The sequence below is a fragment of the Dipteris shenzhenensis genome, chromosome 5 (assembly GCF_047967505.1).
Source record: "Dipteris shenzhenensis isolate YYH24624 ecotype China chromosome 5, Dip_SZ_1.0, whole genome shotgun sequence".
Lineage (NCBI taxonomy): Eukaryota > Viridiplantae > Streptophyta > Polypodiopsida > Gleicheniales > Dipteridaceae > Dipteris > Dipteris shenzhenensis.
The window spans coordinates 60,445,460-60,472,606 of record NC_141600.1 but is presented as its reverse complement, the minus strand read 5'-3'; the positions used below and the strand labels follow the sequence as shown (position 1 = coordinate 60,472,606).

The window sequence follows — 27,147 nt, the reverse complement described above, 5'->3', positions numbered from 1 at the left end:
AGTACGCGACTCCAATCGACACTCAGGTTTGCTGCACGGTCAAGTTCTCTAGTGCAAATTCAGTTTTCAGTTTGTTGTTCATTATTACAGCAAGGATGGAGGACAAGGATGCTACTGTTGCCTCTTCAGCCCCTTCTCTTCCTTCCTCCTCCTCCAGATTTCTCTCATTCACCATCCCAAACTTCGGGGAGTCAGGGAAGCTAAGGGAAGCTAGACGGGTCGAACTACCCGATCTGGAAGGTGAAAATCCGGAGCCATTTAGAAGCTCGGAAGTTGTGGAAGTTGACAATGGGGGTCAAGGCAAAGCCGGAAGATATGCTGGACAGCAAGGGGAAGATTCTCATTCCAGTGGATGGAGAGGAGCTTGAGAATTGGGAAGACAGAGATGCCCACTCCCTAGCATTAATCATCGGAACCACGACAGACTCTCTTCTTCTGCATATCCAGATGACCGAGACGTCTGTAGAGGAGTGGGCTATTCTGAAGGATCAATGAAACATTTCGAAACATGTTGCAAGTTTCGAAACGTTTCGTTACCAATGAAAAGTGTCACGTTTCATTGTGACTATGCATCCTCGGTCTTGCTGTTGTTCTTGGAGTCTTTGAACTTACCCTTGCCGGGCTTGTCCCTTGCCAGGAGAGCCTTCTCGTACAATTGAGTAAATAGCTTTTCTCGAGCCTCTTCCTGCAATAGTAAAGGCCCAAGCTCCTCGAAGGTGAGAGGCTTGGTCCTCTGTCCTGCAGTGACCGTAGTCACGAAACTCTTAAAATTGCAAGGTAGCTTGTGTATTAGTCAGCAATGCTAGATGACTTGAGTCTACCTTCTGACCAACTGCCACGAGCTGGTCCCTTACCACCCTGACTTTTGTCAGATGGTTATGCACATTGTCCGCCTCATTCATGTCCAGATTGTACAGTTGATGTTGAAGAAGCAGAATGCGAGATGTGTTGTCTGTTTCATACAACCAATGAAACGTGGAGTACCTTTACTTGTACTAACCTAAATCAAAGCTATTAATATTTCAGTAAACTTTAGTTAAAAGTTTGAAATTTAAACTTTGTAATCTAGACTCTAGTCTCTATATTACTAATTTTGAAAGTTCAAAGCTCACACTCTAATTTTAAAGACTAGCTAGTAACAACTTACAGGTTAGAGTACTTCCAAAATCATTGGGCATTATAGGCATTGTATGAAGGCAATTTGTGATTTTCTAGCTTAGTTTGCATAGTTTCAGCATACTATTTGTATGCAGGGCATAAAATTTGCATTTTTTAAGACCCCAATATACAAACTGAATTTTTGAAACGCCCCCTGTTTTTTTGAAACGTTTCACATTTCTTTGAACTACGTGAGGATGTGAAGAAAAAGAGGTAGATGAAGTGCTTCTACTATGAGAAGCTTGGTCATTCTCCTAAAGTGCCACAAGGAGGCGGATCTTAAGGAAAAGGAGTCCAAGTCCAAGGAGGAGCCAAAGACCGAAACGGCAAACATCACAACCAGCGCTCTCTTCATCATCACTGAGTACTGCTCCGCTTATGCAATTAGTGAAGGAGAGAAAGGTTGATATGTGGACAGTGGAGCTTCAAAGCACATGTCCAATAAGGAGGAGTGGTTCAAAACCATGGAAGGTACACAACCCGATTCCAAGGTCACTGTGGGGGATAACTGGTCATGCCCTGTGAAAGACTTCTTATGGAGGAGTTCTAGATGATTGACTTAGGCATACTTAACTACTTTCTTGGGATTGAGGTGAAGCATGGAAAGATCTCTATCTTTATTTCTTAGGAGAAATATTGCAGGGAACTGCTCAAACGTTTTCAGATGGAAAATTGCAAAGCAGGAGTGACTCCCATGGAAACTGGTCTGAAGCTGAGTGTGCGTGATCCATCTCAACCGGTTGATTCATCTCTGTATCGATGCTTGGTGGGAGTTTGCTTTACCTGCAGTACATCAACTCTATGACTTCCTCGTCGATGAGTTCTCGAACAAAGTGGTAGTGGACCTCAATGTGCTTCGTCTGTGTGTGAAACACCAGGTTGTTGGCGATCACTATGCAACTTTGGTTGTCGCACATGACCACCGTCGCATCTTCTTGGGCCACATTCATGTCCTCCAAGATCCACTTGAGCCACGATGCTTCGCATGCCGCTGTACAAGCAGCCCTATACTCCATCTCTGTAGATGAAAGGAGACAGTAGGTTGTTTCTTACTCAGCCATGGCACACCTCCTGATGAGAGTAAGAAACAATATCCAGAAGTCGATCTCCATGTAACAATATCACCTGCCCAATCACTATCGCAGAAACCTCCCAACTCAATGCCTCTCGTATAAGTGATGCCATACGTGCAGGTACCCTTCAAGTACCTTAGCACCCTCATACCTGCGTTCCAATAGGCCTTCTTGGGTGTGGTGGAGAACTGACAAAGCAATCCAACGACCAACGACAGCATCTCAGATGTCTTCACGAAGGCGCTTCCTAGGGAGTAGATGGAGCACCTCATTCGACGCATGGGGATTGGCCCACACTTGTGTCATTGAGAGGGGGTGTTAGAAATGTCACTGCCCCACCTGTGAACCCCCGATTGGAGGGGACAAGGGGGCAGGAGACTGTAGGGGAAAGGGGCTGAGGTTACCTAGCTGCATGGAGCACTACGCCAGCAAGAAGATTGCGCCAACATTGTACGGGTGCACATGGAGCAGTACCAGGACAAGCCAGCAGCAGCAAAAGGCCCACAAAGGAGGCCTATTTATAGGCCAGACCAGCCAGGTCTGGTCGGCCCAGATTCAGCCCCAAAAGGGGCCTTGACCAGGTCAGTTCAGTCGGCTGCAGCAGACTGGCCTGGTCGGTCAGTTTCAGGGCCCCAGGCCCTCCTATAGAAGGGGCTTCATTCCCCCCTCATTCTCCATCACCAGCACTGACCTGCCTTGCACCGGGCAAGCACACAGGTAGAGGAGAATACTTAGTTCTTGCTGACAGCTTCCTTGCTGTCCTTTGTGCTCATCCTTGAGCTTTTGTCTGCCCACTTTTGTGGAGGAATATAACTGAGTTTTTGTCCTATCTCTCTCTCCGTCTCTTTGAGTGTTGTATGAGCTAGATCGGGAGTGTGAGGTGTGAGTGATTCTATCATCTATTTCCAACAAGTCCCTCTTCTACAAGTATTTTGATGGCGCATTCTGTTGGGGGTTCTCCCATTTGGACAGCTTCTAGCACGCCAACGACGACGCATTGCTCCATCTATTGTCATCGTTGTTTGGCTTTGAGTGAGTCTATCTCATATTTTTTGGCACTACCCCAACACCATTGACTTCTTGGGCCTCCTTCGCCAACAGTTTACCCTCGCCGACCAGAGTTTGAGTTGTTCTTTTCCTGGATTCGCTACTGGGCACTCTATATTGGAAAGGTCACCTCCCCATCTGTAAGCCCCCATATGAGGAGAGCATGGGGGAGGTGGAACTAGGGCAAGAGCAGCCACATGGGCATCTATTTGGATGCCATCTAGGCAGCATGCCCAGAGGAAAGAACATGGAGAGGGGGCTGACACATGGGCAGTACCCCACAGAAAAAGAGAGACGGGGGCTGCCACATGGACAGCAGCATGGCTGTCATGTGGGCAGCACATCTAGAGAAGTACTTGGAGCCACTTGGGAGTATGGATCAGCACTATGGATAAGGCAACTGGAAGAAGCAGATCCAGGAGCAGATCAGTGGCTGTTTGGAGCTCCAGACAGAGGCAAGAAAGTGGCGCAGCAGTTGGACAGGTATCTAGGCAGGTCTATGGCCTGCAAAAGGGCCTGTTGATGGCGAACTGCTGCAGCAAAGGGCAGCCTGGCAGCAGCCCAAAAAGGCCTGGCAAGGGCCCTTATAAAGGGCTGGTTGGACCAGACAACCTGGTCGGCCAGCAAGCAAACTGGTCAGCTAATCTGGTTAGCCATGATGATGCTGGCTGGTTGGTTTTTATAGCAGGCCTTTGGGCCTATAAAAGGAAGGGCTCTAGGCCCTCGCAAATCATCTTTTGCAGCAGCACTTGAGGGAGTAGGAAGGAGCAGCAGAGCAGCACCAATTGCCCCTATGACCAGAAGGTGAACTGGGCTGAGGAGCTGCAGACTTAGCTCACAGAGGGCTGCCTACCTAGGCTGTACACAGGCAGTAAGGTGGAGAGGATCATTCAGGACAGAAAGTCTACAGACGCTCGAGGTGGAGCACGCAGGCTCGAGTCTAGAGATATCCGGCAAATAGTAGAAGTACCTTGTGGTAAGATCAAAGGACCACACCATTGGTGGGACTCTGGATCTATCTCTTTTGTATTGTGTCCATAGCTTTGGACGGAAATATATTTTCTATATCTGGCTAGTTCGTTGTCTATTGATGAGTCTACACATCTATGTGATGCACATTAAGTTAGTAAGTTCGTGATTCCACTCCCACAATTTCCTTGTTTCTTTGCTTTTACTCACTATTAATAATTTTGTCCAAAGTCATTTACAAACTTATATATACCTTTGTAAGACTAGAATAAGTCCAATCATACAAATTTAGATTTTTTGTTGTTCTAAAGATCAAAAATCTACAAAGAATATAAAAGAGAAAATGAAAGAGAAGAAAAAAGAGGTAAACAAAAACTTTTATGAAAAACAAAAGGAAGACATACTTAGCAAGCAAAGCAACACTTATGTCATCGTCAGTGCCCAAGCATAAGCAGCTATACTGGGTTTCTAAACTCCCTTCTTTATTAAAGAAGTAAAATTCGTAAGATTAGTCATATTCTAATCGTATGAAGGGGTGTGTGTGAGTGCATAAACGTATGTATGTACACACTGTTTTGTGAGGTGAAACCATTGTATTTACATTAAGAAAATATTTTTAGTGTATGTATGTACACACACACACATGCTTTATATTTTGATGGAGCTGTGCCAAATTGGGAAGCTGAAAAGTACATCAAGAGAAAATCTCACTATAGGACAAGTATACATCAGAGTCTATGTAATGAGTTTGCAGACAATCAAAGAGAGATTGCTGCAAGGAGCAACGAAAGAAAAGAAAAATAAAAAATGTAGGATCACCAAAGACTTTGTAGTTTCTATCTTTCCAAAGAGTCCAGAGTGTTTTAGAAATGGACCAACAGAGGGTACACACAGCGGAAGACCGATAGAATAGCCCGGGAGCTCACACAGTGTAAATTTTAAAAATAAAAATAGAAGCTAGAAAACGTGGCTTATGTTCTCATCACTACAAAGCATAAGCTGCCATCTAGGTTTCTGAAGATTTTGGAATGGCTTGGGTAAACGCAGTGCTTACTAAGCTTTGAAATCCAACCAAATGACAAAATTTGATAGCAAAAAGAAAGAAAGAAACAGAAAACACACACACACACATAGAGGTTTTGTGTCGTAAAGAGAGATGTGAGATGGCGCGCACGTGCACGTGGTTCAAACATTAACACATAATTTATAGAATGCAAAGATCCCTTACTCATGATGAGAAATAATATTAATGCATGAGTTTTCTGCAAAGCATTACCTTTCTCGTTTAGGCTGGATGAAATACACAGCTTCTAGTGCTGGTAATGGTTGTCTGCGTTTATTTAGGTCCTCTACCACTGCAATCAAAATAAAAGAAACAATTAAAAGACCACAGATGTAATGCAGGCCGATTATCTTTTGTACTATATCGTAGCTAATCTATAATAACTTTGGGAGTGGTATATGCACTTCCAAGAGAGTCTCAGTCTATAACAGATGTTCGGTGTTTATCGTTTTTGTGTGTGCTTTATCTAATAGGCCATGAGACCTCTGCAAACATTAATACTTCCAAGAGACTCTCAGACTTCAGTCTATAACTGATGTTTGGTGTTTATCGTTTTTGTGTGTGCTTTATCTCATAGGCCCGTGAGGCTTGCTGCAGACGTTAATCTCTCTCTCTCTCTCTCTCTCTCTCTCTCTCTCTCTCTCTCTCTATTTTTATACATGGTGGCAATCTTATAGCTCAAGTCTCCTCAACTCATCTCTTCACTTATAGTCTAAAACCACCTCAGGGTACTTTCACGCCTGCTCGCTGCTCCTCCCCCGCCTCTGCTCGCTGCTCCTCCCCTGCTTCTGCCCACTCTGCCCCGCCCCGCCCCGCCTGCTGGCTCTGCCTTTGTACGCTGCTGCCCGCCCCGCCTGCTGCTGCTGCTGCCCGCCTGCTCCTGCCCGCCTAGCTCCCCCCAGCCTCCTCCTCTAGCCGGCTGCTCTGCCCGTGCAGCGCCACCCTCCCGCTTGGCCTCTCCCGCCTACCCTCGCCACTCCCAACCTCCTCTGCCTACCCTCAGCTAGCCTCGCCACCACCCCTCAGCCCCCGCCCCGCCCCCCCCCCCGCCCTATCCTATCCTATCCTATCACCACTCCTTCCTCCTCCATTCCCCTCCACATTCACCCATTCTCCTCCGCCCTGACCTACAACCCCGCTTTCTGCCCCCTCCATTGAGCTCTCCCGCTCCCCACCTTTTGTCAGCCCCCTGGGGGTACCTCCTGTCATGTGTGTGTGTGTGTGTGGGGGGGGGGGGGGGGGGGGGGGGGGGCTCATCCCGCTCCCACTCCTACACTAAGACCCGCACCGAACACGGGTCAGTCAAACGAAATGGGGAAAGGTGGCAAAGATACGGATAAAACCGCCAAGAAAGATGACAACAAAGCCAAAAAAAAAAACATATGAAACTCGAGGATGTGAACACACGCTACAACCGCAGTGGACTTAGAGTTGAAAGCAAAGCAAAGGCGGGGTCCACCTCTGCCTCAACTTCAGTCTCAGCTTCAGCTTCAGTTTCAGCTTCAGTCTCAGCTTTGGTCTCAGCTACATCCTCATCCTCAGCTTCAGCACCAGCCTCAACGTCAGCTCCAATTCCAGTTTCAGCTCCACTTCCGTCCATAGCCTCTACAGTTACAGCTACTGGCTCTGATATACCCCTACCCATGACATCGATTGTTCCACCCTCCCCTAAGATAGAGGGGTTGTCACTGACACCATCTCTTCCATCTCTCCCTTCTTCTCCTGCTATAGTTCTCTCTCCGATTATGACACCTACTTGGGAGGGGTCATACACTATTCCGCACTACTCGACCTTTTTCTCCCCTCTGCCTCTTAGTCAGCCCACGTTACCACACCCTGCCGGGATCGCCTCCTCCAGGCCACTATCACTCCATACCGCACCCATCTCACCCAGTCATCACCCAACCTCCAGTCTCATACTTACACTTTCATGCCACAGTCCTTTCAATTTCCGCTAGAGCATGGACGAGCTCACCCATGAGAGGCTTGGGAGAACTTGCTGATGGAGATTCATAGCATCTGAGAGCGCGAGAGGGAGCTGTCACGCTTCGCACAGAAGCAGGCGCGTCTCATACAGGAGCAGTCTCAGGTTATCCGAGACCAGACTGATCTTATTCAAGGGCTCAGACAGGAGATCTCGCAGCTCCGACAGGTGGTCACTGCTACACGTACAGTCCCAGGGAGCACCCCAGTTGTGGAGGCATAGATTGCGAGCATGCAATCTGCCATCAAGGAGATGTCCAAATGGGTCGACGTAGCCAAACGAGAACCTGCAAGGGTAACCGTTTCGGCTACCCTCCTGCAACAGCAGCAGAGAACCAGCAAGGCTCTCAACATCAGAGTACGTGGGATCCCACGCACTGAGGCTATACCAATGGCAGATGCAACGGCCTTCGTGGCCACTACTCTAGGGGCGACTGAGCACAGGATTGAGAGAGCATGGTTGGTTGGGAGGGACCCCAACCGAGAGCAGCCCCTTATCATACGGTTCCATGATGCCCATGCACGACTTTCGGCTTTACGTCGTAGGTCAGCCTTATGAGAAGAGGCGCTTTCTGTTGCATCAGCGGGATCAGGCCCGCAAGGAGGGGAAGTGGACAGTAGTACGAGATGGACGACTCCTTCCAGGCCCCCGTCGGGCACCCACCTCTCCTCCCGCATAGGGAGGCGGGGTCTATGAGACTCACTCATCCGCGACCCTATCCTCCACCATCTGGAACTATAATAGTACCTTATGGTCAGAACCAAGGAACTTCTCGGAATCCTATACAGGTCACGACATAGTCTTTTATATAGAGACACATCAGAGTCCAGAGCGCCCACTACGAATAGTCAACGGGTATACATGGGAGTTTGCCTACAAAGATGAGACGAGGGATACAGAAGGGGTTCGAGGGTCAGGAGGAGTCGCAGTCCTTTACAAATCCACACTTTTGGGAGCCATCTCAATGGAGCAGAGAGATACATATTCCAGGTTTCTCTCGATCTGGATTCAGCACATGGACAGCCGTAATCTATTTATTGCAGTTTGCTACTTCTCCCCCGAGACCTCCCGCTTTGCCAGAGATTTTCGAGGGGAGGATGAGACATCACCGTTTGCTGCTCTTTATCAGTCCATCGTTGATTTCTCTAGCCGCGGAGAAGTCCTCCTAGTTGGGGACTTCAACGCGAGGACAGGCACTCGTAAGGCACCACTCCTGAACTTCAGGGATGATTCCACTCTACTGCCAGACATTGACCTTGAGGAGGCAGGTATGCTATGAGTTTCAGCTGACAAATGAGAACCGTTCACATCTTATGGGCAAGCCCTATTAGACCTCAGCATCTCATTATTTATAATGGTCTTAACACATGGCCCGCATCAGGTGGCTTCACGTGCTTTCCACATGGGGGAGGCTTCAGTGTTGTGGACTACATCATGGGATCCCTTGCCATCATGGAATCCCCTGCCTTCACATCTCTCCCTTTAGGGGCTGATCATACCTATCTTTTCTTTAGCATTTCTACCCCCCGCCGCACAGCACGTTCTATCCCATTGAGTTCTTACTCCACCTACCATGATATACGCTTTGATCGCGATCACTCAACTACTTACTCTGGCCGTCTGACTTTATACCCCTATTAGAGAATCGTGCTGTCCTAGTCACCCGCTCACTACACGAAGCTGCTCTTCACCCCTTCCCCCACACCACCCACTCCACCTGCCCACCACCACCTGGGACCATAACCTGTAATAGTTGATACGATGATGAGTGTAAGGCTTTACACCATCAGCTTAGATTCAAAACCAAAAACAATCTTCCGAGCAAACCAGAGACACTACGCGAGTACCGTCGACTGGTACTCGACTGGTACGCACGAAGAAACTTGACTTTGTGTGCCGAAACGACGAGGAGCTACTGAACATTCTGTTCAGTAACAACTCTACGGACTTTTGGCGGAGATTTCTAGAGGGACGGTCCCCCTCACCACTCACTGACACTCAGGTGTGGTTTGATTATGCACGCCCACTCTATGATATCCCAAATCAGCCAATCCCTAACCTATCACATATGTCACGCCCCACATCCTGCACCCTCTTCACTAGGGGGGGGGTAAAGGATGCCATGATGAAACTTCATAATGGCCAAGCGAAGGATCATAAGGGACTATGCACTCAGTTCATTGCATATGAGATTAACCTCCTAGCCCCGATCTTAGCAAAGCTATTTAATGAAACTTTTTGCTTGGGGTTTCCACGCACCTAGACCATTAACACTATCTCATCCATTCACAAGGCAGGGGATCCCATGAGCCCGGAGAACTACAAGACCATTATGATTGGACATGTCATGTCCAAGATTTATGCATCAATACTCGATTCTGAGTTCAGCAGATTTGTGGAGTGTCGAGGACTTAGAGTGACAGGACAAGCCCGTTTCAGGCGTGATCATGGAACCATGGACCACATTCTCGCGCTCAGATGTATCATTGAGGAGGCGAGGGCACGGAAGCAGAGGGTTTACTGTTGCTTTGTGGATTTTCGCAAGGCATTTGACACAGTTCCGAGAGCCCGTCTCATACGACGCCTATAGGATTTAGGTTGCGACCAGGAGATCATTTGGGCTGTCATAGCACTTTATGAGCAAGCTTCAAGCAAAGTCCGAACAGGATCTGGATGGACAGACGAGATCATGAGCACTATCAGGGTCAAACAAGGGTGTCCATTATCAACTACCTTGTTTGGCCTCTACATTGACGAGCTCGAGACAGTGATGCAGACACGGGGGGGTAGGTTGCTCTCTCGCGGACACACTGATCCAGATATTGCTTTACGCAGATGGCGTGGCTCTCTTGTCTTCCTCAGCAAAGGGGCTCCAGAGACACCTTGATGCACTACAGTCCTTTTGTGAGTGTCATGATTTGAAGGTCAACTTCGGTAAAACCAAGGTTATGATCTTCAATACATCTCGAGCCGTCATGCACCAGGAGCAGTTCGCATTTGATGAGTCCCCTGTCGAGGTAGTTTCATCATACACTTATCTTAGGGTCGCCTTTTCCGGACCCATCTTCACTATGAGACCCACGATGCATGCACGCCTGAGCAGAGGATATGCTTCATTAGCTGAACTAGAGAGGCAATGATTCCGCTCTCACTTTCAGGATCCACGAACCAAAGGGTTGCTTTTTGACTCCTTGGTCCGCCCAGCAAGGATGTTTAGCAGTCCATGCTAGGGGCCAAACTTGTCGAATACAGAGTGGGTCAGGGTGGAGCGGCTACAGGTTCTCATGTCATCACAGATGATCCGTGGTAAGCCATCAGTTCCTCACCAGATTATTCGGGCAAAGTTTGGGTCATCCCCATTACAGGTAGATGTTGCATTTCAGGTCATCACGTATCTGTACCGAGTCAAGGAGTATGGGGATTACACCTTTGGACGTAGCAAGATACCATGGCTAGCACTGTCCTCTTCTATGGCACTTGCAGCAGGGGGAGACCAGAGGTGCTAGTATGCACGCATGACCGACATGGGTCACAGTGGCCCTGGTTAGACGCAGAGTTAAGACCAAGAGACATACCAGGACTGCACCCTTGAGGGGCAGACAGCGCTCTATTGCTGACCTCATGCCTCCACTGCCTCATCCATCCTGATGTCCTGCTGCTGCAAATATGTTGTACTATGTTGTACTTAGGACTTAGTAATGCCATTTCGCATTTTTTGCATTCTGCATTGGTGTGGATGCTCGTTTAGTACCACAGCTCATTGTATCAAGTTTTTTCACAGTCTCATAGACCATCAGTCTTCCGAAGACTTTAATAAACTCTCTCTCTCTCTCTCTCTCTCTCTCTCTCTCTCTCTCTCTCTCTATATATATATATATATGTATGTATGTATGTATGTATGTATGTATGTATGTATGTATGTGTACACACACACACATACATACATACATACATACATACATATAGATGTATGTATGTATGTATGTACATACATACATATATATGTATGTATGTATATATGTACACACACACACACATATATATATATAAATATAATGTATGTATGTATGTATGTACATCACATACATACATACATACGTACGTACATACATACATACATACATACATACATACATACATACATACATACATACATACACATATATATATATATATATATATAACATACATACATACATACATACATACATATATATATATATATATATATATATAACATACATACATACATACATACATACATACACACACACACACACACATATATATATGTATATGTGTATATATATATATGTGTGTATGTATGTATGTATGTATGTATGTATGTGTATGGTGTGTGTGTATGGTGTGTGTGTGTGTGTGGTCCGCCTGCTGTTCAGCCTCGCCAGGATCCCGTACAGGCTCGCGACTTGTCCGTACAACTGTACGGACGCCGTACGTCCACCGTACAGCCGTATGAACAGCCCGTCTCCTCCCTGCGCAGCCCCGAGCGTCTCCGTTCCTCTTTCCATCGTCATTTCCGTATCTATTCTGAATCCCCTTTCGTATGTCCGTACCCCCCAGTCCCTTTCCGTACAGCCTAGCATCCCCGCCCACTTTTCCTTTTTCGTACAGCTTCTGCACGCCCTAACAGCATCCCCGTACGGTTCAGCCTTTCCTGTACAGCTTCTTCCGTATACCCGTACGATCCGTACAGCCCGTACAGTCTGTACTCTTGCCATGTACTTTGTCCGTACTCTCTGCCTGTACAAACCCTGCGATACAGCTCTGCTTTTCTCTGCAATTTCATCAATCCTGCCCTGCTCACCTCCATGGAGGACCAGCTTAAAAGTTACTCCCGCAAGGACTCGACCCGGGACTCCAAAAGACAGCAAGTTGATTTCTCTACTGCAGCCTCTGTAGATGCTCACTATGTCTTCGACATGCTCAAAGATGAATTTCATCACAGCCGGAAGGAGTGGGCCAAACCTCCCCCGGCCCTCAAATATAAGCTGAAGCTTCCCTCATTAGTCGCTCCTCTTCGAAAGTTCTCTCAGCAAGCAGTTATCATTTTCTTCCCAGGGAAGTTACCTTTAGCAAATGATGTGGCTCAGTGGGTTCAGGCTTTGTTGGGAGGTTGCTTTGTTGAAGGAGTATACTTTGCTTCTCGAGGTTTTTATGAAGTGCACTTCTTGAATGCCTCATATCGTCAGCAGATATTGGAGATGTCACCACTATTCTATGGCAGACAAATGGTGCATGTCATGCCATGGTCGCCAAATAAGGATTATCACAGTCTCATTCGACATCACTTCCCTGTATGGGTTGAGGTAGTGGATTTTCCGGATTATATCAGAGCTGAGTTACCAAGTCTGGCAGCTACTTTGGGGCAAGTTGTATGCCCACCCCGTCCTTCGGGTAATCGAAATCGGTTTTGTGTTCTTTGGGATACAGATCACCCAACCCCTCCTTCCATTGCGGTAGAAGTGAAGGATGTTCCCCTGGTGAAAAATATTTTGGCTTGAAATGGGGAGTATTTGCAGGTGCTTGTTTCACATGTCATAAGTTTGGCCACCTAGTCCTGCAGTCCTGCATCAGCTCCCACCTACAGCCATTGCTCCAGAAAATACTTCCCCCCCAACTTATGGCCCGGGGCCTAAGGCTATGCCTACCAAGCCGGGTGATGTGGCATCTAAATCTGTCCCTCCCAAAGAAAATGTGGTTCAAGTTTCAGCCAAGCAAAAGGATTAGGGAAAGGGCAAATTTTCAGAATCTCATACCTCTCCCCAGGGTGCCTGGCAGCAACCCAAAAAGGTATTTGCGCTCAAGCCACGACCATTACAATCTTGCCATTGGGATGCCTCAACTTCCACCCCTGGTCAGACCTCTACCCCTACTGATAGCTTCGCTTCTCAACTGTGGGTCGATGTGCTAAAGAGGGGCATCCCTGTATGTGACAATGATGAGGATTATAGAGCCAATGATCCAGGAGGCCAGGTGGACGTTGATGTCATGGCTGAGGCCTGACAGCTTATACCTTTACTATGCTTTTTGGTTTGACTCTACATATCTTCTATGTCTACTTCAATTACTTGCATTACATACAATGTTCAAGGTCTTTGCAATGTCAATAAGTGGAGACTTTTCTGACACTATGTACATAGAATGCATCCCGATGTAATCTCTTTACAGGAACACAACCAACACTTCTTGGCTGGCCAGCAAGGCCACTATGCTGGTTATGACATCTTTTATGCTGGTACAATGCACTTTTCGGGGGTAATAGGTCTACATGTTGGTGAAACATGATATGCAGCCCACGGTTGCTTACAATGACCCCCAGGGTCGATGGATGGTGATCAAATGCACCTGTCATGCTGATCTCTATAAAATAGCATCTATTTATGCCTCTCAAACTTCTGCGACAAGAGCTCGAATGTGGACCTCCCTCAAACAATATCCATGGCTGTCCAATGCCTTTTTGTGTGGAGACTTTAATAACTCGCCTGCCATTCAAGACAATACCACTCATCATTCTCATATGATCCCCACTGAGCTTCGACATTGGGAAGATATGCTTTCTTTTTTGCATGCAGAAGATTTATGGCTCTCAACAAGGGATAGAGATATGGGTTATACATACTATCACAATGCCTTTACTCATTACTGGGCTCGACTTGACAGATGGTATTTGTTGCATGCTCAGCAGTATGCTAGTTTTACATGTGCAACATGGGTTGATCATTCCCTCTTGCTATCTGATCACTTCACAGTATGCTTGACATTATCTATAGCACGTTTGACAGATGATATGCCTTTTTTTGGTCGTCGCCTACTCCATGTTAATAGTGCTTATCTGCTTCATCAACAATTTCAGAACATGGTGAGAGTGGCTGTCCACCCCCTCCTCTCACATGCTCAGGAGGACATGGATTTTGCTTGGATCAGTCTTGCTCATCGCTTGCAGGCTGTTATTCAAGATTATGGACAGAGTTACATAGGAAACCTCAGGTTCAAGCTGAAATGGGCTCAATCTCACAAGCAACAAATGGATGTAATCAGCTCTTATAGGCAGCTCACCTCCTCTGAACAAGATTCTTGTGCTTATGCGGTTCATATCATCCATCAAAATGATCTTCGCAAATTAAAGAAATGGCAAATACGAGCTCGCATGAAACCCCTTTTGGATAAGGGCTGCTCCTCCAAAGCCTTTTTTAAAAGCCTACATGCGGACAGGCGAAAGGAGGATTTGCAGGATCAGGAAAGATGATGGCACCTGGACTACCTCCAAATCAAAATTGGAGTCGCAATGTTCTAGTCATTTCCAGCATCTCTTTTCTCCTCAGCTTGATCATTCGATGCAAGCAAATGCAGCCAGGTCTCAATTTCTTACGCATGTTCAGCCCATATTGTCTCGGGAACAGGCTCATGCATTGGAGCAGCCCTTTATGCTTAATGAACTGGATGATGCTTTGAGTCATTTACGTAAAGGCAGCTCTCCTGGTTGGGATGGATTGACTGTTGAATTTTTCCGTGCATTTTGGGGTGATCTCAAGAACTCTTCTTCTTATGATCAATCATGCTTGGGCAGAACAATCTCTTCCTCCTTCTTGGAAACATGGCCTTGTCAAATTGATCCCCAAAAAAAGGTTGTGCGAGACAATGGCTGATTGGCGGCCCATATCTCTTATGCCAGTCATTTACAAACTCATTGCCAAAATGATTGTCCTCAGGGTTCGATTCATTTTGCATGCAGGACTTCATCCCAGGCAGTATGGGTTTGTTCCCAGAAGGCAGATTACTGACAATATCTCCAATGCTTTGCTTGCAATTGAGTATGCCAAATATTCCAAACAAGATGTTCTCATTCTGCAAGTAGACATTGCGAAAGCATTTGATACAGTCCATGGGGATTTTATCTCTCAGACTATGCATAATTTGGGATTTGGCCCTCGGCTGGTCCATATTATTTACTGGCTCTATTCTCATGCCACTGCGCAGTGTTTGCTTGGTGGTGGGTTGTCAAGAACCTGGACTATGACCCGCTTAGTGAGACAGGGTTGCCCTCTTAGTTCGCTACTATATGCCATTGCTACCCATCCATTATTGTTGCATATGGACCATCTTGCAGATACAGGGCAGCTTCATGGCTTGCAAATTCCAGGGGCACAGTCATTTCTTGCACATGCATATGCTGATGATTCATATTTCATGCCCAGGAATTCTCAAAGTGACCTCTCTCATTTGATGCATACTCTGAATGATTTTGGCATAGCTGCTGGACTGCATATCAACTTTCAGAAATCAAATCTTCTAGCATTGAAAGAAGCTGATTGGCATGCACTTCTCTGGCCAGGCCACATTATTTCTTCCCATACTATTGTGAGGCATTTAGGGTATCCCATTGGCTGGAATATTACCCCGCAACAACAGCTCAAATGGGTGCTTCAAAAGATCAACAAGAAGCTGGAATACTAGCATTTGTCCACTTGGCCTCTACATGTTCGACTTCGGATAGTACAGTCCATCATTATGGCATATGTGCAATTTTATTTGCCTCTTCTTCCCTGGTCTTTTAAGCATTTGGCTTCCTATATGTCCCAAGCTATGGAGATATTTTGGAAAAGCAAATCTCACAAAAAGGCTTTGCGACTACTTCCCATGCAGTCTGTTTGTTCACTAAGACTCATGGGGGGCTGAATATTCTCAATCTTCAGTTTCATATGTTGGCAAGAAAGAGCACTATGATTGCTGATTTTTTTCAGCAAAAACAGCCATGGGCTATTATGTTAGCAGCTATGTGTGGAAACATGACGTCCCATGCATATGGGCATTGGATTACAGATCACTCGGAAGCGGTCATGACCACATTTCAGGGGAAAATTCATGGTTATCCTCTTTCTACTGCTTTTATTCATGATTGGAAGAGAATTCTCTCTTATGCTAAATGGACAGGTGCTTCTTCTCATCATGGTAATTCTTTTCGCTTGGAAAGCATCCATTGGAGCAAGGTGTTTGAATCGCCTCTTGCTTTACAGGCACCTATTAAAGCGTATAATCTTATGAAATTGGGCATAAGATTTGTTGGAGATGTTGTGGATCAACGAGGTTATATGCTTTCATTCCCACAAGCTTGCAGGACATTCCCCTTGGGTCTGCATCATAGGTCCATTTGGAGAATACTTACATATGTTGCAGCCATTTGTTCCTGTTCCTCCACTGTTTGTACAGAAAAGATTACTGGACTGGAATCTGACTTCCTCATCTCCTGCTATCTGTTCGCTTTCAATGCACAATCTGACCTCCTCGATCGTCTACAGATTTCTTCTTCCACCGCCATGGATTAATAAGCGTGCCAACACTCTTTGGAATTTGGATAGGCCTTTATCCTCAAGAAAATTTGGAAAGCCAAATTGCCATTGAAACAAAGGCTTTTCTTTTGGAGATGTATAGTGGGAGCTTTTACCATTGGGGTGAAATTGGCAGCACGTCACATTGCTTCCCCTTCCTGCCCCCATTGCTCTCATCACCGTGAGATAGTTCCCCATCTATTATGGTCTTGCCCGCATTCTCGGATATTGATCACTCATGTCTCTCATTTGCTGCGGCTTCGGTTTCCCTCCATCAGACTCGAGAAACTCTTCTAGATGTTTGGATGCTTCTCATCTCAGATGTCTCCATTCCTCCTTTTCTTTCACTGGACTCGTTTTTGGGTACTATGGACCATTTGGACACAGAGATTGCATTCTAGGATGGGACAACAGTTTCCTCAGGCATATGCTTTCTTTAGAATGTCCCTCAACCAATCTTTATATGATAGTTATGCTGTGAGGGACTTGGATGCTACTAGCCTTGAAGTGTTTTCTGACTGTTTTTGAGTTCTTCCATTAGGCTCTCTTTTGGAGTCTAATGTCATATACCTAGATGAATCCAGGAACATTCCCAAACTCATCCTCTAAAAACACAACATAGTGCAATTTCAATCTCATGATAGTCACTCACAAGGTTGAAAACCACAAACTCCATCATGCATAGCAGGGACAAGCTACTATGACATCCCCACTGACATCATCAGCGCCCAACAGTGGGTGTAGACCATAGTATAAAATAATGCTCTCACACATACAAATCCACACACCCACACATACTTGAGCATCCATTTATACAAAGTCTTCGTACTGAGTTTCTGTCGACACTCCGGAGGTGAAGGGCAGACTCAGCCATGATGAAGGCTAGCACTAAAGGAGAAGGCTAATCAAAAGGTAGTCCAAAATCTCTTCATTCAAGCTACAACTGCTTGTGAAGTCTAAACATTTTCATTTTAGTCTCTCCCCAATGAGCATCTAAATCTAAATCTAGCTGATAGGGCAACGCACCATTTAAGATAGAAAAAATTATCACAATACCAGCAGGCCGCAACTTGGACGAAACTTCACAAGGTGAAATTTGCATGTCCGCTAAAATGGCAGAAGCATATACCTAGATGAATCCAGGAATATTCCCAAACTCATCCTCTAAAAACACAACATAGTGCAGTTTCAATCTCATGATAGTCACTCACAAGGTCATGTACATTGATCTCATGTTAATAATATAGTTACTGGTTTCACCAAAAAAAAAAAAGTCATGTACATTGATCTCAATTTTGTTGATCAATGCAAGACATATCTTTTAGAGACTGATGAGGACACTAGACGTAGTATTTGGAGTTGTCCCTGCTGTGCAAGCTGTCATGGCATTTTCAAGCGCTTGTTTCCCCCAAATATCCTCTACACATGCTCATGTAGGCATTGTGCAAAATCCCTATTTTGTCCCTGTTTGTTGCCGAAGTGCAAAAGACCAGAAATGAAGGGATTCCTCACATCTTTACTGCCTCGGATGAGCTTCAAGCATGCTAGTAACTCTTCCCTTGTCCTTCTTTGTCTTTTCAATATTGCATTTGCTGTTGGGGTCACTTCTTATGCACCTTCTTGATCTGAAATTGTCGTTTGTCACGAGGGTGTGAGTTTGAACTTGTGTGGGACAGGACCCTATAAAACTAAGGAGCAAGGCCACGGGGTGTGGATGTGCAAGTTTCCCCCCTAGGGAATTGTGCCTTGGGGGTAAATGAAAGGTTTAGGCCCAAGAGAGGTCAAAGAACCTTAGAATTCAAAGTCGTTCATTGGTTAGGTCTTTAAAAATGTCCCACTAGAGGGGACAAGGGAAAAATGAAAAGGGGGTGTGTCACATGGCATTTCCACATGCCTTGGATCATTTTGGCAAGGTTGCCCTTGGAACCTCCCAGGAAGGATCACGTGGAGGGAAGGCGCCGTCAAGATTTCACATAGCGTCACGAAGTGGAAAGCAAGCTGTACGGATTGCACGGAATCCTTGACTGGAGCATGATTATCATTTTGGAACTATACCGATAGAGCCATACGGCTATGTACGAAATAGTCGTGCAGTTGTACGGAACAGCCGTATGACATACGGGTCACATACGGACTGCCTTGGGCTGCTGCAAAGGTCACGTACGGATGCGGAAAGGATGAGCAAGGTCTTGGTACAGACTGTTCATTGACTAAGTACAGCCATGGTATGGGCTGCTTACAGAGTATGTACGGCTATTGACCAGATTGCGTTCAAGCTGAGTCTGGTTTGACGTATGGATGGAGCAAGGGCTTCATATTCACGTCGATTGATCACAAGGAGGGGCTCACGTGGAAGTGCCGATGGGCTTTGTCTTTTTGTTCGTTGCATGACCCTTTTTCCAAGTGAGTTTCCGACGGCAGCTTTGGAGAGCTGTGTGGTCAAGTGTGACCACTAGGAACAGCTTCGGGCTGTGTGTAACTCTTGAACGCCTTTGAATTGTTGTTGAGGCAGCATGGGAAAGGATGGGAAGCTTGGACAGCTTAACAGAGGTCAAGTGCATTGAATTGGATGTCTTCTTCCATGATGGTGCAGAGCAGAGGATTGTAAAGGCTATGTTTTGGGCTGGCAGGCCTTTGGGGTTGTGAATTACCCATGGGACAAGTGGTTTCAGCTTGTGTGTAATTTACAATTGAGTTGCTCGTTTTGACTTAATTAAAGAGGTGAATGGCTAAGAGGGCTATCAAGGCAGCTAAGGGGGATTTTGTGACCAAGTATTGGTTGCTAGGAACAGTCCTAAGCTGAGTGCGATTGTCTTGGAACTGAAACGGATGCCTATTTGCCGTATTTGGTTGGAGCCATTCTCAGCAAAGAACACGCATTGCTTATGGATGCCTAACGGGCTATGTAATGCCTTTCATGCCAGAGGGATGGTACTTGTATGACTGTCTTATTGTTGGTTGTGTTGAGAAGCCAGTTCTCTTATGGGAATCAAGTTGATATCTCAGGATGTATGCTGTCAATAAGGTGAGAGACTATTGGTCATGGCAGTTCTGGACAATGGAGAAAGCTCTTGTATGCTTTCCTTTTCTGCTTTGAGAAGATAGATGGCTAGCACTGTGACAGCTATGGGAAACTGTGGCAAAGTGTGGTTACTAGTGACAATTCCGGTCTGTGTGCAAGCTTTCTGGATTAGGGATGGAGTCCTACTGCCAGGAGTGGTGAGAGCAATGAACAGTAAAGGCTATGCAGGGTATGTGGATGCCAATGGGATGTGGAATGCCTCAGATGCAAGAAAGAATGTATCCTTTATGTAGCCTGGAATGCTAGGCCTCTCACTTAATTAAAGAAATACCAAAAGGAGCGCCAAGATTTGGGGCCAATCTGTGTCTTTGTCTTGGTGCAGGGGCACTCTAGCTCCCAATCTGCTCGCTATGGTATTGCTGAATTGTTAATGTAACAATGTTGGCTGGTTACTTGTTAGTTTTAATTTATTGAAGGCCGGTATCATGGTTCCATTGCCTATATATCACCAACTTCCTCAAGGGGGAGAGTTCGTGGCTGCTTTGGTAAGGAGACATCACCATCTTCTTTAAGAAGGTGAGCCTATGGTTGTCTCTAATGCAAGAAGAGCTCGTTGTAATTGAATTGCAATCTTCAAAGAGCATTGGGCTGAGCAGCATCCACGATGACTGGAACTAGAGCATCAAAAATTTGGACATTTTGATTTGTACATGTCATCCTTGCACAAGGGTCACCCTGACATTTTCTGTATCATTCCAATTTTATGAGATGTATCTGAAGAGGTAAAAGGCCCTTTTGCACAGCAAGAAATTAAAAAATTACATTCGTTTAACCCAAGTTTGGTATATTCAACAGAAGGTCTTTTCATGGAACTAGAAACAAAGATAAAGCCAACGAAGTGCTTTGGCTCAAGGCTCATTTTCTGCAAAACTTATGCAACTGCTTGTAAATTATACAACCCAAAACATGGCCAAACTGAATTGAGCATGCATTTCTACTAGCTGGCATTATGTCACGAGTGTTACTTAGCCAAGCAAAGCTAACATAGAACAGCTCGCCATGAATATGAATACTTTTCAGTATCACACCAAACACATTCGAAAAAAAAAATTTGCTTACATGAGATGCCTTCATCTGTTATATCTGCCATCTTGCAGGAATAAGACATCACCTTCACAGTCACCTCGTCCATGATAAGAACCTGCACACAATGGAGATGTAAAAAAGGCTTTTCCTGAACCTAAGACATTTCAGCTTATCACTACAATGCTCTAAGCATTTTTGAGAGGCCTATTTGTCTGGTTACATTAAACTCTGGACAATCTGTTAACATCAGCATCCAAGTGTATCCAACTAACTTTGTTTCTTCCTCTCTTATGTATTTTCTCTTATTTGAGGCAATCATCAATTGTACCATTGGGACATCCTCTGCAATTGATCCCATTCAGCCTTGTCATTAAACTGCTTGATTTCAGGGTCAAGTTCAGGCATAGTATACTACCTAGCCTTCAAATTGATTTCAGTACACAAGTAGTTGTCGACATAAGCAACTGCAACAGAAGGATGAATTAACAGAAGGATGAATTAAGTGGCTTGCTCACCCCATTTGAAACTCCAAAGAATCTCGTGATAGTATTTTGTTGTGAAATAAAAAGAAGAGGTCATCGTCTCTAGACTCTCTTCCAAATTGTAACGACGGAGGAGCCCAGGATTAAACTAGGACTTGAGCACAGCTTGAGCTTGGTTAGTCTTATTCTTGAGGTCGTTGATGAGGATTAAATCATCTGCGTAAAAAAATAATCATCTTGCACTTTGCATATGATGAATCAGAGTGTGCCGAGGTTTCGATTGATGAGACAAAGGGCTCTCTACATCTTTGCAATCGCTATGAAACAAGCATCTGGTCCGGATCCCGTGCCATCTAGAATCCACCTGAGCCATACTACTTCAGATGTCACAATGCAAGTAGCTCGATACTCTATCTCTGTCAAAAATATTGCAAGTTGCTCCTTCCAAAACCATGAGTCGACGACCAAGCAACGATGGGTTGTTTCTTTCTGAGCCAAGAGAGAGCCCCAGCTCCTAGCACGAAGCAATATCCAAACGTGGATCACCATGTGTCCACATCTCGCCGAACCTAAATCACAATACCCATGGAAGTCAATTCCATTCCGGTAGGTGACTCCATATCCCGTGATACCCTTCGAGTACCAAAGCACACGAAGGCATGCATGCCTTCAGGTGTGTCTCCCTTGGTGCAGATGCAAATCGACAAAGCAGCGCTATTGAAGAGGCAATGTCACGCTGCCAGGTGTTTGCCAGGTACAGTAGACCTGACTAACTGTCAATAACAGGTCGAGCCTACTGGCTGAGTAACATCTCCCATGCTCAAAGTCACCCCGATTTCCATTGAGTAACTGCCACATTGCAATCCTCCATTCGGAATCTCTTCAGTATCTCCAGAAAGTATTTCTCCTAAGGCAGAACATCATGTTCTGCTCGTCAATTTCAATGCCGAGAAAATAGTGAAGCAAACCAAGGTCAGTCATGCCGAACCCCGTCACCAACCGTATCTTCACCTCTTCGACTTTCCCTAAGTGATCCCCCATTACGATCACATTACCAACGTACAAATTGACTATCAATTCCATGTTCCCCTCTAAATGGAGACAAAGGTTCGCATCTGATGCACACCAGTCAGGCCAATTCTTCCAAATCAATCATTGATCAGCTAGTACAGCCTGTTGCAGCCCATACAATGCCTTCTGAAGTTTTTATATACCTTTGTAAATATCCAATCGTACAAATTCAAGTTTTTGTTGTTCTAATGACTTCCGAAGTTTGCACACTTTCACCCTAGATCCGGAATCTAGGTAGCTGCTCCACGTAGACCTCCTCCTTGGGATCCCCATTCAGAAACAGTGCCTCTAACTCCATCTGGAAGATATAATGAAGAGAGAGAGAGAGAGAGAGAGAGAGAGAGAGAGAGAGAGAGAGAGAGGGAAGAAGATGAATAGGATGATGGTGATGATTGCAATCATCTATAGCAGCTTGGGCTCTTCCTATTCCAGTGCTAGCAGGTGCAGTTGAAATTTAGCACCAGATGGGCAGCAGGATGCCTAAAGCAAATCACAATAGATGAAGGAGCAACTATAAGCTCTAGGCAAGCACGGGCTGTTGGGCAAAAGCAAAGGTAGCTGGCTGGTTTTGCAAGAAGTAGCCTCAATCCCAACACAAAGCTTGCGAGAACAAACAAGGAAGCAAGTAGTTATCCATTTGTAAGCAACTAGAGGAGGAGAAATAGATAAACCCAAATTTATGTGCTTTTAAAGTGTTTTGCCCCATGGCCCCTCTACCTCAGGCCTGGAACATCCACATTAGCCTAGGTTTACTAGGGCCATAGCTCAATCTGGACTCAGACTTTACCCAAAATAAAACTTGCAGTTGGAACTTGATGTGTACTATCGTGGTCAGGCTAGAAATGAATACACTCACAGACTGTTAACTCCGTATATTAGGTCCAACTATTAGGTTTCTGAGCCAAGAGAGAGCCCCAGCTCCTACCACGAAGCAATATCTAAACGTGGACCACCATGTGTCCACATCTTGCCGAACCTAAATCACAATACCCGTGGAAGTCAATTTCATTCCAGTAGATGACTCCATATCCCATGATACCCTTCGAGTACCGAAGCACACGAAGGCATGCATGCCTTCAGGTGTGTCTCCCTTGGTGCAGATGCAAATCAACAAAGCAACGCTATTGAGGAGGCAATGTCACGCTGCCGGGTGTTTGCCAGGCACACAAGACTCCTGACTAGCTGTCAATAACAGGTCGAGCCTACTGGCTGAGTAACATCTCCCATGCTCAAAGTCACCCCGATTTCCATTGAGTAACTGCCACATTGCAATCCTCCATTCGGAATCTCTTCAGTATCTCCAGAAAGTTTTTCTCCTAAGGCAGAACATCATGTTCTGCTCGTCAATTTCAATGCCGAGAAAATAGTGAAGCAAACCAAGGTCAGTCATGCCGAACCCCGTCACCAACCATATCTTTACCTCTTCGACTTTCTCTTCATTACGATCACATTACCAACGTACAAATTGACTATCAATTCCATGTTCCCCTCTAAATGGAGACAAAGGTTCGCATCTGATGCACACCAATCAGGCCAATTCTTCCAAATTAATCATTGATCAGCTAGTATGGCTTGTTTCAGCCCATACAATGCCTTCCAAAGTTTTTATATACCTTTGTAAATATCCAATCGTACAAATTCAAGTTTTTGTTGTTCTAATGCCTTCCGAAGTTTGCACACTTTGTCACCCTAGATCCGGAACCTAGATAGCTGCTCCACGTAGACCTCCTCCTTGGGATCCCCATTCAGAAACGGTGCCTCTAACTCCATCTGGAAAATAGAATGACTCTCTCTCTCTCTCTCTCTCTCTCTCTCTCTCTCTCTCAGATGAATAGGATGATTAGGATGATGGTGATCATTGGGTGCCAAAAGTACAGTAGAAGGCTGCAATTCGAATTGCAATCATCTATGGCAGCTTGGGCTCTTCCTATTCATCAAGTGCTAGCAGGTGCAGTTGGAATTTAGCACCAGATGGGCAGCAGGATGCCTAAAGCAAATCACAATAGATGGAGGAGCAACTATAAGCTCTAGGCAAGCACGGGCTGTTGGGCAAAAGTGAAGGTAGCTGGCTGGTTTTGCAACAAGCAGCCTCAATCCCAACACAAAGCTTGCGAGAACGAACAAGGAAGCAAGTAGTCATCGATTTGTAAGCAACTAGAGGAAAAGAAATAGATACCAACCCAAATTTATGTGCTTTTAAAGTGTTTTGCCCCATGGCCCCTCTACCTCACGCCTGGAACATCCACATTAGCCTAGGCTTACTAGGGCCATAGCTCAATCTGGACTCAGAATTTACCCAAAATAAAACTTGCAGTTGAAACTTGATGTGTACTATTGAATATGCATGTGAGTGGTCAGGCTACACTCACAGACTGTTAATTCCATATATTACGTCCCACTCTTAGGTTTAGCTTAAGTAATCTTGTTGTATCCTCGTAGAAACCTTGCATTATCGCCTAGTTCTTCAAGGCTCGCCTCCAAGGCCCAGCCTAAAGCACGAGGAACTGTGTAAAGTAAAAAAATACATAGTGCGATGGACTCGGACAACCTTATGGATCGTGTCATGGAGTCTACCCCATGCACTAGTTTCCAACATCTTGTCACTCAAATGTAGCTAGCTATACACTGCCAAGATAAACCAGAAGGCCCCATGAGTTTGTCAAGATGGCAAGACAGCCTTTCATGTCGTGATCTTAACGTACTATCCAAATGTGTGCGTACAGGCAACTGTGGTCCAGATGTTTGCATCAATCTGGGTCAGTAAAATTTCTAAACTTGGACAAAAAATAAATTAACATACAGCTTATCCTACTAATAACAGGATAGGGGGTCCATATGCATTAGAACTTTGCCTTTTGAAGACAAATTAAAGGTTCTCGGGGCCCACTCATCCCCATGCAGAATGTCTCAACTTACAATGCTAGTGACACTCATTCAAGGTCCCTCAAAATGGATCAATCAAGAAGTACCTTCCCTTTCTCCACTCTTTCAGACAATATCATATCAATAAGTTTTTATAAACGGTTTCCTTTACCGGCATGTTTTATCTGTCCTAAAAGGACTCCAAAACTCGCTGACTCTTGCTCCACTGGTGTACTTAGACTCAGATTCAAAATGTAAAAGGATGCAGGAAAATCCATCCAGAAACGTCTTGGATGTCTTGAATTAGAAGGTGTGTTATCCATTCACTGCCCTACGTTGCCAACAGCTTTCAATGGCACGTCTGATATGTCCAAGATTACAACATTGCAAGACCACACCTCTACGCATGTAGATGTTAAAAATATAGAGGTCTTTTCATCTCTCAAATGGTCGACGATTCCATGTGGTCCAAAAAGTTGTCCCCTTTCTTACAACCAGCCATATCCGAAAATTTAAATGTGGTGGCATCTTCTGGACTCCATTCACTATGTTTGAGGGAAACGTGAAAGGAGATACAGGACTCCAACCTTTAGACTGATGTTCAACGTTTTCCACCGAGAAATTTTGCATTTTTTGAAAATGAATGTGTTGAATCTCATCATCCAACTCACTAGAGTCCAGTCCAAGTGTAATCGTTAGGGAAAGAAGAACTTTTGATACGTAAATTGTAGAATATTACGAATCTAACTCGAGCACGGGGATCCAACCTTCCAATCGGACGTACCGCCTCCTCTCGCTGACCGCAGCATTTCCTGAAGAAGACCTGCAATCCGCCAGCACGGAAGTCTAAAATGACTTTGCCAACGGGTCAAATACAAAACGAGCACCTTTCCCGCAATCACGAAGAACAAAGCAAAAAACTCCCAGCGCAAATTCAAGCCCGTTCAACTGTAGAAGGGGTTGGAGATACTGACTATTGACAGATTTGAAAACTACAAACAGTGAGAGGGATCCTTGAATTTCTTGTGCGCTTACGTTCTCGGGTACACTGGCGGAAGGAACGATAGGCAGAGGAGTGCGAGGAAGAGTCGGAGTCCGCCATCGATCAAAGTAATCAACGTAAAGTCGACAAGATCAATGAGAAATGTGCGCGATCGTGATGAATAAATCGCAGCTAGCTGCAATGCTCGTGCATGTTCCTTCCCTGTGCACCTATACAGTGACACTTCTGCGGCTCCCTCTTGGAGGCGATGAAGAAGATGCGATCGCTCCCAAAACAACAAGGGTATGGTGATCTTTCACAAATCGCTGGCTTAAACGAGTGTCGACGAAAGGCCCCCGCGTTTCAAGCTACGTCCAATGAGGGAGCAATGTCTTGCTTCTTCGAGAGGAGCTTCTGGTCTTCTGCAGGCGATTAGAGAGGCACGAGAGACCTGGGAGGGTGGGAAGGTCGATAAGGAGGGGGGGAAGAGGAGAAGGAAGAAGGGAGGGACGGCGATTGATGGAGCGAAAGGGGGAAAATGTTTGAAGAGCAAGAGCAGGGACAAAGAAGAAGAAGAAGAAGAAGAAGAAGAAGTTGCAGAGTTTGACCCTGCGTCCCAGGAAAAACACCGCCCTTCCTCTCCTCTCCTTTCCCACAGGATCAATCAAGAACTTCATTAGCCACCTTACTTAAGAGTTTTACCACCCTAGTTAACTACTATTGTCGAAAACTCCGCCCCCCAACATTGCTACAATATGTACCACATTCCTTACCCATAAGAATTTGCCGTCAATGTTTTCATATTGGCGACTCTCACACGCGAGATCTAAAGCTCCATTGAACTAGTTTACCACTATTCGAGTTTAACAATATGCAAATTCCACTTGTCTTTATCGATAGTGCCTTTAAGTAAAGCACCCCGCACAATAAATGGGTGACCATAATCATAAAGGTGATGCACATAAACATTCATGCTCTCTTGTTAAAACAACCGAACA

At 45.5% G+C, this 27,147-nt stretch overlaps 1 protein-coding gene and 1 non-coding gene across 2 annotated transcripts in view; both read right to left on the bottom strand.

Moving 5' to 3' along the window:
* Window positions 1–26,788, bottom strand: part of LOC147902266 (SNARE-interacting protein KEULE-like) — a 107,091-nt gene extending 80,303 nt beyond the window's left edge. Inside the window, exons 1-4 of the mRNA XM_087374837.1 lie at window positions 26,203–26,788; window positions 25,935–25,990; window positions 20,786–20,867; window positions 5,524–5,602 (exon numbers count right to left, since the gene is read on the bottom strand). Of these exons, the coding sequence (XP_087230963.1) occupies window positions 5,524–5,602; window positions 20,786–20,867; window positions 25,935–25,990; window positions 26,203–26,269 (284 nt within the window). The 5' untranslated portion in view covers window positions 26,270–26,788. The remainder of the gene's footprint in view (window positions 1–5,523; window positions 5,603–20,785; window positions 20,868–25,934; window positions 25,991–26,202) is intronic.
* Window positions 20,351–20,452, bottom strand: LOC147902267 (U6 spliceosomal RNA). The gene has a single exon (XR_015541104.1). It is a non-coding gene; the product is annotated as a U6 spliceosomal RNA (small nuclear RNA).
* Window positions 26,789–27,147: the final 359 nt, after the last annotated feature.